Source organism: Mesoplodon bidens, assembly GCF_964165515.1.
Source record: "Mesoplodon bidens genome assembly, chromosome: 1".
Taxonomy (NCBI): Eukaryota; Metazoa; Chordata; class Mammalia; order Artiodactyla; family Ziphiidae; genus Mesoplodon; species Mesoplodon bidens.
Window position 1 is genome coordinate 109279368 of NC_138176.1, and position 16662 is coordinate 109296029.

A 16662-nucleotide genomic window follows, 5' to 3' on the forward strand; every position below is an offset into this window, starting at 1 on the left:
GTTTTTTACACAGCTACGTTTCCAGTTAGCCCCTTACAAGCCTCTTAAATAGACTGGAGAGTGTCGCGTGTGTGCTTGCGTGTGCACGTGGATTAGAGTTTACCCAAAGGCCAGGGGAGCTCCCAGCCAGAATAGCCGTGGGGCAGGTGCCTTAGAAGGATATTTGGGTTCATGTTGAGTAGTTAATGGTGAGACTAATTCATGGCGAGGGAAACTACGAATAGATTAAATACAGGAAACAGCGGTTTAAACTTACTCTCTTACTAGACTTTTTTCTGTTATTACCACCAGGCAGTGTAACTGGCCAGTTCCACCCTCTCTGTCTCCTGCTTGCTTCCCACTAGAGCGACTTTACCTGCACCTAGTGGGGGCAGGAAGGGAGCAAAGGCGGGAAGAACCCGGATAGACGAGAGTGGGCCCAGGTGCCCAGTACCTGCAGCCCCCTGGAAGACCGCGTAGCGTAGAGGAGGCACCTAAGAAACATTTGAATACATGACTTGAAACTAGTGCCGAGCAGCACACGAAGCTCATTCTCTGAAGCTACCTACGTATCTTTTTTTATTAAGTAGACAGAGAAAAGGTGGTTTTGCATTTAGGAGTTGAGAAATGACTTAATCACTTAATGACTTAGGTGACTTCAAACCACTGTGTGATTGCAATTCATAAAACCTTATAATTTGGTGAAAACATTCTTCAGTCTCCCTCTCCCTCCGTCCCCCTCTGCCCCACCCTTCATTTCCCTCCACACACGTATCGACTCTGTACTGTTCTGTGATCTATTGTAATTTTACCCATCAAGTCAGGGCCATCAGTCCATGGCAACAGGCAGCATGTACACCAGTATCTTTCATGGCCACGGAGGAGTCCATGTGTTTGACCACTTTACTGTTAACGGTCATATAGTTTCTGTTTTTTCTGCCATTATATAAACTGTGCTAAATTGAGCGTATTTTCATTGCTGGTTGATTATTTCCTTGAGGTAAATTTCTAGAAGTGGGAACTGCTGGATCAGAGGACAGGTGCTCTCAAATTGTCTGCCTCTTACAGGGCTTTCTAAACAGCAATCCATCTAGGTACATATGTCACTTTATACGAGGGATATATGCACCAAACAAATTATTTTAGTAATTGTAACTCAGATGATTTGAAAGGCTCACCATTTAAAAGAGACCTTTCTAATAGAGGGAAGGTATTCTTGTAAAAGGTGAACGTTGCCTCCTAACGTGTTTATCTTGGAAGAAGAGAACGCCTTCTATACGGGTTCTGAAGAAGCATTGGCTCTATCTAAACCTAAGGTGTGAGTCTACTCTGGACCAGAGTCCGGGGTATGGAGCACAGAGACTCACTGTTGTAGCGCTGCTTCACAGATGCTCTAAAGAGAACTCCGGCAGGAGAAGATACTGATGCCATGTGTGTGTGGCAGCCTTTAATACATGTCACACGTTCGAAGGCAGCTTGTCCCGGTGGCCTTGTTGATCGTGGGCCATGGTACTCTCCACAGTTGTGAAATGTAAGCACGGATGCTTCGGGCCTTCTAGAGGAGCCTGTTCTGTCTTTCCCCTTCCGGCACAGGGCAGTAAGAACCCCAGATGTGGGGCACACACTACTGTCCCCCACCATTCCTGGTCCAAACAGGACACTCACTCAGCTCAGCTCTGCCAAAAGTAATTTTAAGAGTAACTGTGGTGTGCTCTTAGCTTCTCCCCAGAGCTGTCTAGTAGTAGCTCTCTATCGCAGCCACATGAGAAAGGCTGCAGAGAAGAGGCCAAGGATTTCTCGGCCGTGCTCCCTGGCACCAGCCTTCTGGGGATGCACAGTAAGAGTTATTGCAGAGTGATTCACTTTTGTCATTCTCGATGGTACAGCCGCAGTCCCTGCTGTAAAATACCTGCCTGTGTTGTAGTTCTGACTTGGACTTGTGCTCTGTAACAATCTGTGTTCTGTGAAAGACGAGGACGCGGTTTCTGTTGTTCAGTGAGCGCCTGCGGAATGCCAGCTACCCTGATATACAACCCGGGGGCTGGGGAGCAGCCTGCTCTCTGCTCCGCGAGCACCACCGCTGGGCCATCAGGCCCCCCTCCCCGCCAAAGCACCCTCCTTAGCAGCACTTTCTCGGTGCAGACAGGACGCCACTGACAGAAGGATGGCAACGCACAGCTCAAGGAGATGTGTTTTGTTTCTAGGAACACCCGCCGGGCAGCAGAGGTCTGGATGGACGAATACAAAAACTTCTATTACGCAGCAGTGCCTTCTGCCAGAAATGTCCCGTATGGAAAGTAAGTGTGACTCGTGCCCTCTCTTGCTACTTTGCCTGGGATCCGTGTGTGTGTGTGTGTGTGTGTGTGTGTGTGTGTCGGCAGGGTGGTCAGCCCACACCCCAAGCAGCGTTCTGTGGCCAGAGTTGAGAAGAGCCACCAGGTGTTAAAGGGGGACCCTACCCAAGGCCGGTGAGGGCCCTCTCGGGAGGTGCGTGGGAGACAGCAGGGTCCTGGGGACAGAAGTGTGGATGGTCCGGTCTCCACCGCCTGCCCCAGCTCTTGTCTCATTGGCAGATCTCTGGCTTTGACGTAGAGCCCGTCTGTTCTTTACATTTATAAAGAAATCTTGTTCCCTTCTGCAGTATTCAGAGCCGATTGGAGCTCAGGAAGAAACTTAGCTGCAAACCTTTCAAATGGTACCTGGAAAATGTCTACCCAGAGCTAAGGTGAGGTCCCGGGGCCGGGCTCTGCCAGCGGGCGCGGGGCCTGGAGGTGGTGGAGTGCAGACTGTGCTCGGGGCGAGAGGCTGGGAGCGGGGCCCCAGCGCTGTCCCCAGGCCCCCCGAGATGGGCTCCCTGAACTGCCGCTCTCTGGGGCTTCCCCTCCTGTTCCTCACAGACCTAGAAACCCTCCCAGGTGTCACTTCATGCAGCTCGTCCCCCTGGCGAGATGACGGGGCTCTGTGAGTGGCCAGAGGGGCAGCCCTCAGGCCCTCCCTGCCCGGGCCTCACCCTCCCGGCTCCTCTTGCCCTGGAGACCCCAGGCTAAACCAGCTCCATCCCCTCCCCGCCTGTGGGCCAGCAGGTAACGATGCCCAGCAGAGGCCCAGAGGATGGCCTGCCCGGGGTGCCCCCTCCTCCAGGCTGGTTTTGACCTCGTGTCACGGGAGTAACCACGCTGGCCCCCTGCTTCCCCCCACGAGGACTGATGACACAGAAATACTCCTGAGCTGCCCTCTACACCTGGCCTGCCCCTTTAAACGGCTGCCCACTCGAGGCCTGAGGGAGCGCTGATGCTCATCAGAGGACCTGCCGGTCTGCGGGCTTCAGGCCGCACCTGAACTCTATCTTCTTAAAAGGCTTGCCAGATGGGTTTTGCCTCGAAGTGGCACATTCCTTTTCCCGAATATTCCAGTGCACTTTATAGCAGGTCACGTATCTCGAGCACAGGGGCTGTGACTGCAGGAGTCACCACCATCCTCTTGTGTGCTGACGGGCCCTTCAGAGCCCTTGTCGCAGAGATTTGAGAGTCAGGTCCCATGGCCTGTCCCCTGCTGTTCGCTCCCATCGCTCTTTGGCTCCCTCTGCTTTTAAAGGGAAGCCGTGCCCCCCATGCCCCGAGGGGAAGGGGAGGGAGCAGAACATCCTCTCTCTGTCCCCTCTGGGAAGGACATCACCAGTGGGACGCCCCTGGTCATTGCCTCTCCCCTGGTCGACCAGAGGCTTCACAGCAGTGGGCTGTAGCCCCTAATGGTGCCCACTTCACTTTTGCTGTCACGGTGGCCTGTGACTTGGTGACGAGATGCCTGATGCAGTGACATTAAAGCACAGTTTCGCCCTGAGGTCCCCGTGATTTGGGGCGACTTTGGGCCCTGCACCACCTGAGACCACATCTCAAGCGTTCACACCATGGCGGTGGGTGGACCTGCTGCCCTGTCCATGCCGGGCAAGGGGGATGCCAGCCTGATGTTCGCGTGTGTCAGTGACACTTGCTGCCATCCACCGCCTGCTTCCCATAGGCCTGGCCCTGCGCTGAGTGCCAGGGTGCGATGCTTCACGGCTCTCGCGGCGGCCCTGCGGGGAAGGACCGTGCAGAGAGGGCACGGGGCTGGAGAGGATGAGTCTGACCGGCGCACGGCTGGTCCACAGCCAAGGCGGGGCTCGGGCTCGAAGCCTGCCCCGTCCCGCATTGTGCTGCCTTGCTCTGTCTGTACCAGGCCACCTGACAGACCCACCTGTGGTCTCCCGTCTATTAGGTAAAGGCCAATCCTAAGTCTACTGGAAAGTTCGAGGCAGTGGGATCTGACCACATTAACTGCTTTCCTAAATGACTGTCAGCAACTAACCCTGAAGAGACAAGGGGCTTTTTCTTTCCCGAAAACTGTCCCTGGTACAAGATAGAAAGAATGCTTAGACTTAAAACCTGCACTTAGGGTTAGGAGTCGAGAGGCTCAGAGCCATGCTGTCTCGGGGGCACGGCCAGGCCTGCACTGGGGGTACGTGGCCTGGTGGCAGCCTTCTTGCCGCCCGGACCCATTGTGAGACAAGGGCTCTGAGCACGGGGGGGTGGGGGGCAGGCACGGAGCCCGCGGCCCTCAAGCCCAGCAAGTGACTGTCTCCTTGGTTTCAGGGTTCCCGACCACCAGGATATAGCTTTTGGGGCCTTGCAGCAGGGGACCAACTGCCTGGACACTTTGGGACACTTTGCTGACGGTGTTGTCGGAGTTTATGAGTGTCACAACGCTGGAGGGAACCAGGTATGTGCACGGGGGCACCAGGGAAGGGGGCCCGAGGCCACATGTCCCGCTGCCACCCTCCTCCTGCGATGGCTGCCCCCTCACAGCCGGCCTTGGGGCCAGAGGGGACATCCTCCTGGAGCTGCCTTCCGCCTCGGGCGGGCTGGGCTGCGGCTGCAGGGCCACGTGGCCTCCCCTCCCCATTGCCGTCCTGCCCGGCCGTGTGCTCATCCCAGGGCCCCTGTCTGCGTCTGCACCTGCCCGTGTCCCTGCTCACAGACGCTTAACCATGGCCGCCAGGGCTGCCTATTTGATGATAGAAGCTTAGATCTGAAACGCCCACCCCCTCGGTCCTCGTGGAAAAGGAGGGAGGTAAGTGAGGGCTTGACAGGCCCAGCCATGGCCTGTGTGTCCCAGAAGAACAGGGCTCTAGAAGGTGCTTTTCCCATGAGACAGTAACAGGTGTTTGTTAAAATGAGGGCCTCGTACACAAAAATGGCCGGGTGATGCTGGGTATGCTCGTCTCCTACTCTGGGGGGCCTGCCGTTTTTTTTGTTTGTTTGTTTGTTTGTTTTTGAGGTACGCGGGCCTCTCACGGCTGTGGTCTCTCCCATTGCGGAGCACAGACTCCGGACGCGCAGGCTCAGCGGCGATGGCTCACGGGCCCAGCCGCTCCGTGGCACACGGGATCCTCCCGGACCAGGGCACGAACCCATGTCCCCTGCATCGGCAGGTGGACTCCCAACCACTGTGCCACCCGGGAAGCCCGGGCCTGCCGTTTTAAACAAAGGCACTTTAACTCAGTGTATCCCAGAGCCTCCTTTAAATAGAACTGTTTCAAAAGAGGGCGCCTGCCTTTGTGTGAAGTTGGCTGTTCCCCATCCTCCCGAGGAGCGTCTGGGCAGACGGCAGCCCCAGACTCTTGGCCTCCTGTCTCTTCTTGGTGGTGCTGTCTTCGCAGCTGCCCGGCATGGCCCAGGCCTGGTAGATTAGACAAGCGAGGCATGGGGAGGGGGCAGCCCCCATCCGGCTCTGGCCACTGTCCCAGGCAGATGACCTCCCTGGCTCTCGAGCCGAAGAGCTTTTGGGAAACATGGGTCTCGGGTCCCCCGCCCGGATAGCCTAATTTCATGAGTCTGGGGTCAGAGAGCATCCGGGTATTTGAAAGCCCCCAGGGTGGGTGACCCCACCTGAGCGCTGGGCAGGGAGGGCTTCCCAGCAGGAAGGATGCAGGGGCAGGTCACAGCAAGGCGGTGCGCCGCTTCCAGCCCTGCCGTCCCCCGAGGACCAGTCTGGGCCAGCGAGCCGCTTCCAAGATCAGGCCGCCCAGTAGTCCTTTGTGTGGCTGACGAGAATGTTCTAGATCTGCACCACCCAGCACAGCAGCCACCAGCCACCTGTGGGTGGCGAGTGTGACAGGATGTACAGTTCTCACTTTGTTTAACTGTAATTCGCTTAGCCACGCGCGGCTGGGGCCCCGGGGAAGCATCCTGTGGAGGTCGGAAGCCAGGGCCACAGTGGCTGCCTCAGGTGGTCCCCTTGCGAACCTTCCAGAGCGAGTCCCGTCTGAACCGAGGGCAAGTGGGCCCCGGGGATGAGAAACAAGGGGTAAACGGCATTTTCTTATGGAAAATCGGGCCCGTGCTCCGGAAGAATAAGGTGTGTCCTCTGGTTTCTGGCTGGGCCTCAGCAGACACACAGGAAACGGGGAAATTTAAGAGTGGCAGCTCAAAAAAGTGTTTCTTAAATATTCATGCACTTTATTTTGCAAATTCAGATAACTGAAATGCGCCAGAAGAAGAAAGTGGCAGCTATCTCTGCTGTCTGCAGAGCTGAGTTAGTTTTTCTGGAATTCAGTGTAAAACCTGCTTTAAAATAATGAAGCATGCCATAGCAAGAAGGTTGTAGAAACCTTCAAACGTGAGCTTTCACTGGGGATCAGCAAAGCCCCCAATACCTTCCAACACCTGCTTCCAAGAACAACCGAGAACCCCTCTCCGTACAGTCATCCCACCCATCACTCCTCTTACCCAAGTGGGGACGGTGTCTTTTTGTCACTGGATCACACAGATGGTCTGCTCCTTCCTGGGACCTCTGTGGTACCTGGTGGTGCTTTGAAAGCACCCCATTCCGCCCCACCCCCCTGTGGAAGGACAACATCGTGGAAGATTGGAACCAACCCTCAGGGCCCGGCATGTGGCCCTTCTGAGAAGGCTCTGCAGACTCAGATCCAAGAGCCCCCAGGGACAGGTGGGCACAGGTGTGCACAGGGCTTCCACGTTTGGGCAACGGTGGAAAACAGACCAGGCAGGTTCCTCTACCCCAGGATCTTTCAGAGCCTCTGATGGGCTACTAGTGAATCTGCAAGAGAGACACGGGGTCCAAATGCAGTGTTTCCCAAATTTACTTGACCTAGAATAAACTTTTCATAGAATTCCTCACAGAGTACGCTTGGAGAAACCCTAATTAAAAGGTGAGAGGGCTTCCCTGGTGGCGCGGTGGTTGAGAGTCCGCCTGCCGATGCAGGGGACGCGGGTTCGTGCCCCGGTCTGGGAAGATCCCACATGCTGTGGAGCGGCTGGGCCCGTGAGCCATGGCCGCTGAGCCTGCGCGTCCAGAGCCTGTGCTCCGCAACGGGAGAGGCCACAACAACAGTGAGAGGCCTGCGTACCGCAAAAAAAAAAAAAAAAAGGGTGAGAAAGTTGAAGATGAGGGGACTGCCCAGTCTGACTCCCTGTTAGGGGACAAGGAAGCCCGCCCACAGGCCAAGGGGCTTGCCCTTCCTCTCCTGGACAGTGGCCCAAGCCCACCCCTCCCAGCTGGACCTGTGTCTCACCACTGGCTGGGGGAGGGGTGCACGTGTGGCCTCCAGGTGTTAATGCTTTCTTTTTTTAAGATTTGATGAAAGTTCATAATGATGCCATTGACAAGGAAATTTAGTTATTTCTGAGATATACATTTTAAAGTAATAACTAGAATTATGACTTCTAACATTATACCAGAACAGAACATATAAGATTTTTAGAAATTTCATGCAATGTCTGAAACATTTATATTAACATATTTCCATACAAATAACCGAAAGAAAGTTTAGTATTAGTTGTTTTTTTGACACGTATGCACTGATGTGTATAAAATTGATGACTAATAAGAACCTGCAGTTAATGCTTTCTTGATAACAGAGCATCTGCTCCAAGGTGATTCAGGTTCTGAGCAGTGAGGCTTCTCAGAACGTTCTGTATTCCTTCCCTTAGCTCTGTCCCCTGAGGACAGAAAAAAGAAAACCACCTCTCCCTAGCACTTAATCGTGCCTAAAGTTACATGACACAAGCACTAGTGTGATACCTGCTCTCCCACGGGGGAGGAAGCCTCCAGAGGGCAGGGCCTGGCCTGTGTGTTCACTGCCAGGAGTCTGAGTCATTGCAGGCACTCGGCGGACAGTCACTGGGTGGATGAACGGACAGATGGACAGATGACTTGCAGCAGCTTTCCTGGGCGTACAGCAGAAGCGGGGCATGGGGAGGGCACCCCCTGTGGGATTCTGAGTTGGAAGAGGCCTCGCTGCTTCTAGATCCTGAGGTCTCACGTGGATTTTATCCCTTTGCAAGTGTCAAGTCCTCGAGTGACGGTCAGAAGCCTCACCCTCCTGTCTCCGCCATAGCCCTGCCAAGAGCAGGCTCCCTACCTCCTCTCCCGCCTTCCACCCTGTGATCCCAGTCACCCATCGTGTCCCCTCCCCAGCCTCCTGCCCTTTCAGACGCTCTTGTTTAGTGTTCAGAATAAGTAGTTCTGCTCTCAGCTCTTAAGGGATGTGTGTCTATTTTTTAAGATCATAGGCAAGTTATTTCAGCACTCTCTGGCTCAGTTTTCTCATCTGTAAAATGGGGATAATAATAGCTTCTCATAGGGCTGTTGTTGAAAGGGCTTAAAACAGTGCCAGGCACATCATAGGCACCGAGGGTACAAATACCTGGCTGGATCCATTCCTAGGGACCTCACAGAGCTTCCCAAGCATCAGTAGGCCAACTTAGTGCTCAGTGATGAGGTTAAGTGTGCTGCACGTGGTTTATAATTTCACACGTGACAAGCCACAGTCATAAATGCTGTTTCCAAACCACACCCGTGTCGGGGCAGAGTCATTCCAAGGAAATGTTGACCCTGAACTGTCCACCTTGTGGGTAACCAAGCTGGAGCTGCAGCATTCACAGCCCACAGTTAATGATGGAAGATGGGGTGTGGAGCTCTAACCTGCATTTGGGCTTAAGTTCTTACTACTGTTGGCTTAGTGCTCAGTTAGTTATGAGGCTCCCCGACACCCCCGGTTGGAGACTTGCTCTTAGGCACAAAGTCCTTTGTTGGCCCTGAGCTGGTCAGGGCTTCTGAAGCCTGTTCCCCACGTGCCGTCCCCTCTGGGGCCCTTCCTTGTTGCATTCTTCACCCCGCAGCCCCGCAGGCCGAGCCCTGACCTTGGCTTTGTGTTGCAGGAATGGGCCTTGACAAAGGAGAAGTCGGTGAAGCACATGGACTTGTGCCTGACCGTGGTGGACCGGGCGCCTGGCTCCCTCATAAAGCTGCAGGGCTGCCGGGAGAACGACAGCCGGCAGGTAGGTGCCGGCCGGGGACCAGTCCAGGCCCAGCTCCCCCATCCCCCCTAGGGCCTGGATCACAGCGGGGACGCTGGGTGTTCACAGGCGGCACCTTCTGACTCGCGCTGTTCTGCGTCCCCGCATGGAGCCCCTGGCGAGCGCTGGGATACCTGAGGGGCGCAGGGCGCGGGCTGGTCCTTCTGCCGGGAGGCCACCGTCCTGGTTATTCCTCCCCCTCTGCATCCATCTGTTTATGTTTGGTCTGTCCTCTAACAGGCTGTAGAGGCAGGGCTGTGCTTTGAGGCTGCGTGTTCAGCTGCACAGGTCTGTAAGGGCCTCCCCAGGCTGGGCACTGGGGCAGGGGGCGTCCCAACACCAGAGGCGGCTCCCCTCACCCTGGCGGCCAGCTGAGCCGGGCGGGGCCCTTCCTCAGACGTGGCCCTCGTGCCCAGGCGTGGGTACTGCGCCCAGAAAGGCTCTGTCTGGTGATGCCCAAGAACACCCAAGGGACGGGGATGCTGGTGGCCAGTGTGGGTGGGTCAGCACGCCACCGACCCCTGCACGGAGGCACAGACCCCTGGTCCAGGAAGGGGGGCGGTGCCCAGCGGTGTCACTGGCCCCTGGCTTCTCTGTAGCTGGAGCAGCCCAGCCAGTGCACCCCGCCAGGAGCGGTGCTGGCCCGAACCAGCGAGAGTTCAGCTTTGCTTTAAAAATGAAAATGTATGACTTTACTCACGAGAAGCTAATGAAACACTGACCTACAAACCAGCCTAGAAAAGGTACTGAGGTTCACGATAACGTCTCCAGAGGAAGTGTTTCACCCCGGTTCCCTTCCATTGCTGATGAACCCCCAAGCCCAAAAGGAAGACCTATATTTTATAAAAATATATATAAAGAGGCCTTTATTTCTGAAGCCAGAGGCCTGCTGTGGCTTATTTCCGATTATGTTCTCATTCTCCTCCCCACACCACTGGCCATTTTAAAGAGAAATTCCACGTGTTTTTGTTTATTCATTAAGTATTTTTCCTTTTTAAGTTTACAAATTGTAAACGATTAAGGTGCAACTGGATGAGACGTTACACGCACACTCGTGTCACTTTTTTCTAAACGGTTCAGAACGTATGTTTACCTCTTTGGCTGGTTTTCTCTGACCTGCGCCCTGGGGGTACCTTGGGGGCAGAGCCTTTCTTGGGCCTAGGGGGAGTGGCTAGTGCAACCCCCAAAGGACTTTCCCACGTGCCCACACGGGAGCTGGGCTTGTCATCTTCTGTCCCTCCTCACGAGACACACGGGTCTGGGGAAACTGAGGCCTGGGGCTGGCTGGAGCCAGGAGCCCACGTGGGCTTCCCACCCACCACTCCTTTCACAGAAGGGAAGCTGAGGCCCAGAGCCTGGGGTCCTCTCCAGGGTCCCCCAGGAGCACCGAGGCCCACACCAAGGTCCCCTGCTTGGAGCCCAGTTGTCAGGAAACACTTGAAAAGGGCCGTCTCTCCTCTGTCCCCCCCGCCTGGTTCCGGGTGCCCCCCGCCCTGCTCTGCGGAACCCCAGCAGGTCCCTAAATGCCCATCTATGTTGACAGCTGTGGCACCCGAGTGAGAAGGAGGGGCTGGTAAACACGGAGGCCACTGTCTCCAGCCCCAGCCTCCTGGGACCTGCGTCGGGTGAGCATGGTGCTGGGCCAGGTGTCCTGCCCTGGCTGTAAGGGCAGGGGCGTCTAGGGTAAAGGAGGGATAAAGTGATGACTTTATCTGGGCTCCAAACCTTTGTTAAGAACAGACAGATGCTCCATCTCTGGAGGGGTCTCCTTTAGTGAGAGCTTGCTGTACGTCAAGGGCTGAAATGTTCCTGCCACCATCTGGTTCTCACCCTGAAAGGCTCACGTCATAAGAGGGAGAAAGGCCTGCAAACAATGAGCTCTTCTGGGCGTGTGGCGTACGTAAGTGGGGATCTCTTAAACTGTCAACCCCCGAGCCCTTCCTTGCCCGGTAGAGAAGGTGTGGCCCTTTCAGTAGAGCCTCTGCATCTGGGAATCTGCCCACCCCACCACAGCCCTCTGGGCCCAGGGCTCCGGGCTGCCGAGGCTGCCTCCCACGCACGGAGCTGGGGTTTGGGCGTTTTTGAGGCCTTCCATCTGGCTGATGCTGTGACACAGGCAGAGCTCCCCAGGGAATGGAGTCAAAGTCCACCCATTCCAGATTCTTTGTCAAGCAAGCCCTGGCTACTCAGTGACACACGGATGTCGGCAGCACAGACACGCTTCACATGACAGAGCAGGAGGAATGACAGCAAAGAGGGAACAGGAATGAAGGAGGAGGTGATGGACAGGTGATGGGCGGTCCCTCTCCCTGTGCCCATCGGATTGCACTGCGTTTCACTGTTGGCAAAAACTCCAGGCCGGCAGGCTGGCTTAGCAAGCGTCCCAGGGTCCCCACGGGAGCATCCTTGCAGGGCCCCTCCCTGCCTTGCTTTGCCTCCTTCCCACCTCATTCACTTGCCCTTTGAGAGGAGGCTCCTCAGCTAGTTCTCTCTCGAAGCTGCACTCCTCTTGCCAGTTGGAACGTTGGCTTTCCAGGCACGTCTGTGTTAGGTGTGCATTTGCAGAGTCAAGGGGGAAAGGAAAGCAAGAGTAAGAAAACGTAATCGTAATTCCACGATGTCCAAAGGATTTGCAAAAATACCAACGGAAAGGAGCTTCTGTGCATACAGTGTAAAAAATTAACTGTAATGACAGACTGCATTAAGGAAGGGAGAGCTTTTCTAAGAAACAAGCATGTTACTTTTTTTTTTGTAAAGAACAAACATTAGAGATTGTTACATGGGGATAAACAACAGCGTGAGAGGCCCTCAGGTTTCCCACGGCTGGGTTGTGGGCTTGTTCGCTGGTTTGCCTGGCTGGTTTGGGTTTAGTGGGGCACAGGTGCGTACCCACAGGAGTACAAAGGCGCTACGCCCTGGACTGTACAGGTGGCACACGCAGAACTCGGCAGGTAGCACTCGGGGACTTAGGCTAGCTGAGACAGGCTTCCACACACCCAGCAAGGTGGAGAGGGTGGAGAGACAGACAGTGGAGAGGTGGTCTCCGCAGCAGGGCATTCTGTCCACACAGGCATCCCTTTCCCTCCCATTGGCCTCACCCCATCCCTCTGGCACAGCACGAGGTCCTACGTGTAGGCGGGCACGCTGAGGGGCCCGGGCCCTGCACCGGCCTCAGCAGGGCTGCTTTCAACAGCCAGGGGCAGGCAGCCTGGGCCCTCCTGGAGCTGGCCTGGTTCCTGTGGCTGCTTCCTCGAGGGGAAATATCCTCAGATGAGGCCTTCTTGTGAAAGAATGCCAAGTCTCTGCAGGAAATTCCCCCATGTGGGGAGTCCTTAAGACTGAGGAGGGGCGGGGGCCCAAGCATGGGGCTTGGTCGAGGAGATGCCCGAAGAGGGGAAAGGATGGGGCAGGGAAGCGGTCTCCATCAGGGCCGGGAGAGGAGGTTTGGGGCTGCAAACTAAGCGGAGAGTGCTGGTTTCTTCCTGGGCCCTCAGCGGACAATGTTTTGTTCCCGTGAAACAGGAGGGAAGGGGGCAGGGCACAACCTTTGAAAGAATGACATAGCCTGAGGACACGACATAAACCAATAAGAACCAAATGGGGCCAAGATGGCAGACGAGTCGACTTCTACTAGACCTTGAGCCCCAGTATACGCTCACTGTAACACATCAGCAAGCTAAATGACACATCCACAGGTGCCATGACAGTTCCAAGAGCGACCACAAGGGTCAAAAAGAGGGCGGGGGCCCAATTCTTGGAAATCTCCGCCCCTTCCCCAAAACATCTGGAATACTCTTACCACTCATTAGCCTATGGAATTACCCACCCCTATAAAAGCTGACAGCCCCAAACCCTGGTGCCACTCTCGCCTTCTGAGATGGCCCACACTGTCTGTGGAGTGTGTTCCTCTCTAAATAAATCCACTTCTTACCTATCACTTTGTCTCTCGCTGAATTCTTTCTGCGATGAGACATCAGGAACCTGAGCTTCATGAAGTCTTGAGACAAGGTGTGTGATCTCAGTTGGAAGACTGTGGGTTTGGGCCTGGTTGGAGTTCCAGCCGCATGGGTTCAGGTCCCAGTCAGGGTTTTGGCCGGGTTCGAGTCCCGGCCACGTGGGTTCACGTCCCAATCTGAGGTGCGTGGTTTCACCCGGGCTGCTGCGGATGCCTGTCCATCCTGGTCAGAGACCTTGTTATGAGAGCAGCCCCACTGTGCCCTCTCCTGGCGGCGCCCCTGCTGTAAGGTGTTCTCCTGTCTTTTGCAGAAATGGGAGCAGATCGAGGGCAATTCCAAGCTGCGGCACGTGGGCAGCAACCTGTGCCTGGACAGCCGCGGGGCCCAGAACGGCGGCCTGAGCGTGGAGGTGTGCGGCCCCGCGCTGTCCCAGCAGTGGAAGTTCTCGCTCAACCTGCAGCAGTAGAGGAAGCCGCCCGCGTCCTCCCGCGCCGTCGGGCCCGACGTTATTGATTCTGTTTCTTAAACTTTCGGAGAAACTATATACCTCAGTATTCCATCACGGTCTGAAGGTCGGAGGACCTCGGCGCGTTGCGGGCGGCACCGGGGCGGCGAGGAGGCGGAGCTGGCCCACCCCGACCCCGGGCCCCGCCGCCCCTGCCCGCCCCGCGCCCCGCGCCCCGCGAATGGATGCGGGAGCCCCACGCCTGCGGGCGGCAGGACCGGGAGGAAAGGGGCAGCGGCCGCAGCACAGCTAGCGGAGCTCTCCAGCCTCCACTTCGATCCGCCGACAGCACGTCCGGTTTACATCCGGGTCACGGCCACGGTCACGTCACGGCGTTTGCCCTACCCCGCCCTCCCAGCTGTCTTCCCGGCGCAGACCCCCTTCCACGTGGCGTACCTGCTCTCTTCGGATATGAACTTTGCTGTGGTGGGACACTGCACACAGACATGTATGAAGAAAGAATGTACGGTCAGTTCCTATGGTTTCTGTAGGTCACCCTCATCCTGTAAGTTGTCCACAAAGCAGATCACAGCGTGAGGAGGAGGGGCCGAGCCCTTCGGGGCCCGAGGGAGGAAGCGCCTCCTTTGCCCACGGAGCCTTATAGGTGGGTAGGTCCTGCTGTGGCCGCCACCCTGGGAGGCTAGCCCTACCCCGAGGCCCGGACGCCGGCGGCATCTCGGTTTGGCTTCAGCTGGGAGTCGTGTCATGCTCTGTGTCGGAATCCACTTTTCGTGCCCTTGGTGTCTATAAACCCTGAATGGGTTACTTAATTTGACAAATTATTGCTTTGGGTCTTTGTAAATTACATTTCTTTTCTCTAAGGATAAAATGAGTAAAAAAGAATCTGCCAGCTCCCAGTGATGGTGGGAAGCTGTCACAGGCAGCATTGGGCTCATGGTGAGGACCCTGGTGTGCTGGCACCACTGTGAAGGCCACCTGGGCCCAGTCCTGCCTGCCTCAGGGGCTTTGGGTCAAGAATTAGGAAAAGTGAAAACCAAACAACACCCTCTCAATGATGCTTAGGATTCAGGGCACAAAACAGGAGCTTTGTGGCTTAGGAGGCGTATGTCAGTATAAACCACAAGACTGTCGTGAACTAAAAGTAAAGCAGGAAGAGAGGCCTGGTCACTGCCCTGACACCCAGGCGTGTCCCCGCAGAGCTCTCCTTGCCTCCGAGGTGCCCCCACGCAGGGGTAGCCCAGCCGCAGACCCCACAGGGCGCCCCAGTCACTCTCGTGGTCACTGCCTTCCTGCGCCCCCCTCACCCAGCACTTCGTCACACAGATGCCCAGTGTCCAAGAGGTGTCACACAGGCACACCTTCAGGTCCCTCTGGGAGGGCCTGGGAGGTCACAGAGAAGTGGCCCCAGAAGGTTCTGCCAGGTTGACACTGGCCAAGTGCAGCTCTCTCCTGCCTGTTTCTTCTAGGAAAGGGGACGTTGGTCTTTCTTCCCGCACTGCAGAAGCCCCCCATGTGTTTGCTTTATGACGGTGGGCTCGGGCCTGGAGGCATGGCTGGGTGACTTTGTCCTGCGTTTTTTGCCCCCTGCCGACCAACCAGGTGTATTTTCGGTGGACCGGGAGGCCATAGCTGGATTAACTTGGCACAACTCTATCTTCAGAGGCTGGATCATGGCCACCAGTAGGCCCTTAGGTAGAGTCCTGGGCACCTGTGCAAGGCTGCTGAGCACAGGTGGGGCAGGAAGCAGTCACCAAGCCCCTGGGTTCCGTTGTCAGGCAACTTCTACTGTTAGGCAAAAAATCCCATGGACGGAAAACAAATTTGGCTTTAAAGTAACACAAATTTTAATCAGGTTCTTGACAAATTTTTTGCCCACACACCTCCACCCCACCCAGAAGTCTTACCAACCTTTGTACCATTGAGATGGGTCCCCCGGGCCCTTGGGGGGCAGCTCCCCATCCCTGAGGTGGTAGGGTTGGCGGCCTTGGATGGTGTGGGCGTTGTGAGCCGAGGTGGGCTGGGAGGGCTCCCTTGGGTGAGCTATGTTTACATGACACAGTGTGCCAAAGTGACTTACTGTGGCTGCATTACTTTTTAGTCATCGGGACTGTCCCCCTCTCCCACTCTTGTTTTTACAAGTAAAGATTCTTTCCGAAAAGCCCTTGGAGCAAAGCGTGGCGAAGTTAGTTGTCTTCTCTGTGCTGGTCTTTCTTATGTCTTCATAAAAGCTAAAATGATGGTATCTGTGATATGTTTTGCAAATTCAAAATATAGTTTGGTAATTTTTTTTTTCAGTTGATTTTTAAAAAGAACTGCTGTACAGAGCTTGTACTTCGTCCATTTTATAGATGGAAACCATCCTTGAAAATTGTTTAACTTAAATAAAGAGGAGATACTTTATAGATACGCTCTGCTGGCGGCTGCACTCACTCTTGGTCTTCATAGGATGGACTTGACTGGTGTTTGGGGACTGTGATTATGGTCTCTCTTGGGAGAGGGGTGCTGCTCGATTACCATATCTTATCACACTTTTAAAATGGTTCACCTTTTACTGCTGGACCTTTTGATGTTTATTCTTATTTGGAATAATAGCCGTTATCATCTGTGGAGTATTTATGATGTGCCAGGCCGCACCCCAAGCGCTTAAATACATCCTCATTGTCTTCTCACAGTAACCTGGGAGATAGCATTATGGGCTGCATTTTACAGTTGGCTGGGGAAGTTTTACAGTTGGCTGGGGAAGCTGGTGCTTGAAGCTGCTGGCCTGCTCAGGGTCACAGGCTAACCTGCCCAAGGTCACGCCACTCCTAAGTACTCCCCTGGCCAGCCTCAGGCACTGAGAGCCAAAGCCTGCCCTCCAAACCAGGGCAGGGGAGAGGCTGAAGGGCCAATATCGTCACAGCTT

General features: G+C 55.4%; 1 protein-coding gene across 1 annotated transcript in view; it reads left to right on the forward strand.

Moving 5' to 3' along the window:
* GALNT2 (polypeptide N-acetylgalactosaminyltransferase 2) overlaps positions 1–16163 on the forward strand; it is a 178926-nt gene extending 162763 nt beyond the window's left edge. The window contains exons 12-16 of the mRNA XM_081252175.1: positions 2184–2276; positions 2621–2704; positions 4608–4734; positions 9198–9317; positions 13602–16163. Coding sequence (XP_081108301.1) covers positions 2184–2276; positions 2621–2704; positions 4608–4734; positions 9198–9317; positions 13602–13757 — 580 coding nt within the window. The 3' untranslated portion in view covers positions 13758–16163. The remainder of the gene's footprint in view (positions 1–2183; positions 2277–2620; positions 2705–4607; positions 4735–9197; positions 9318–13601) is intronic.
* The last annotated feature ends 499 nt before the right edge of the window (positions 16164–16662 follow it).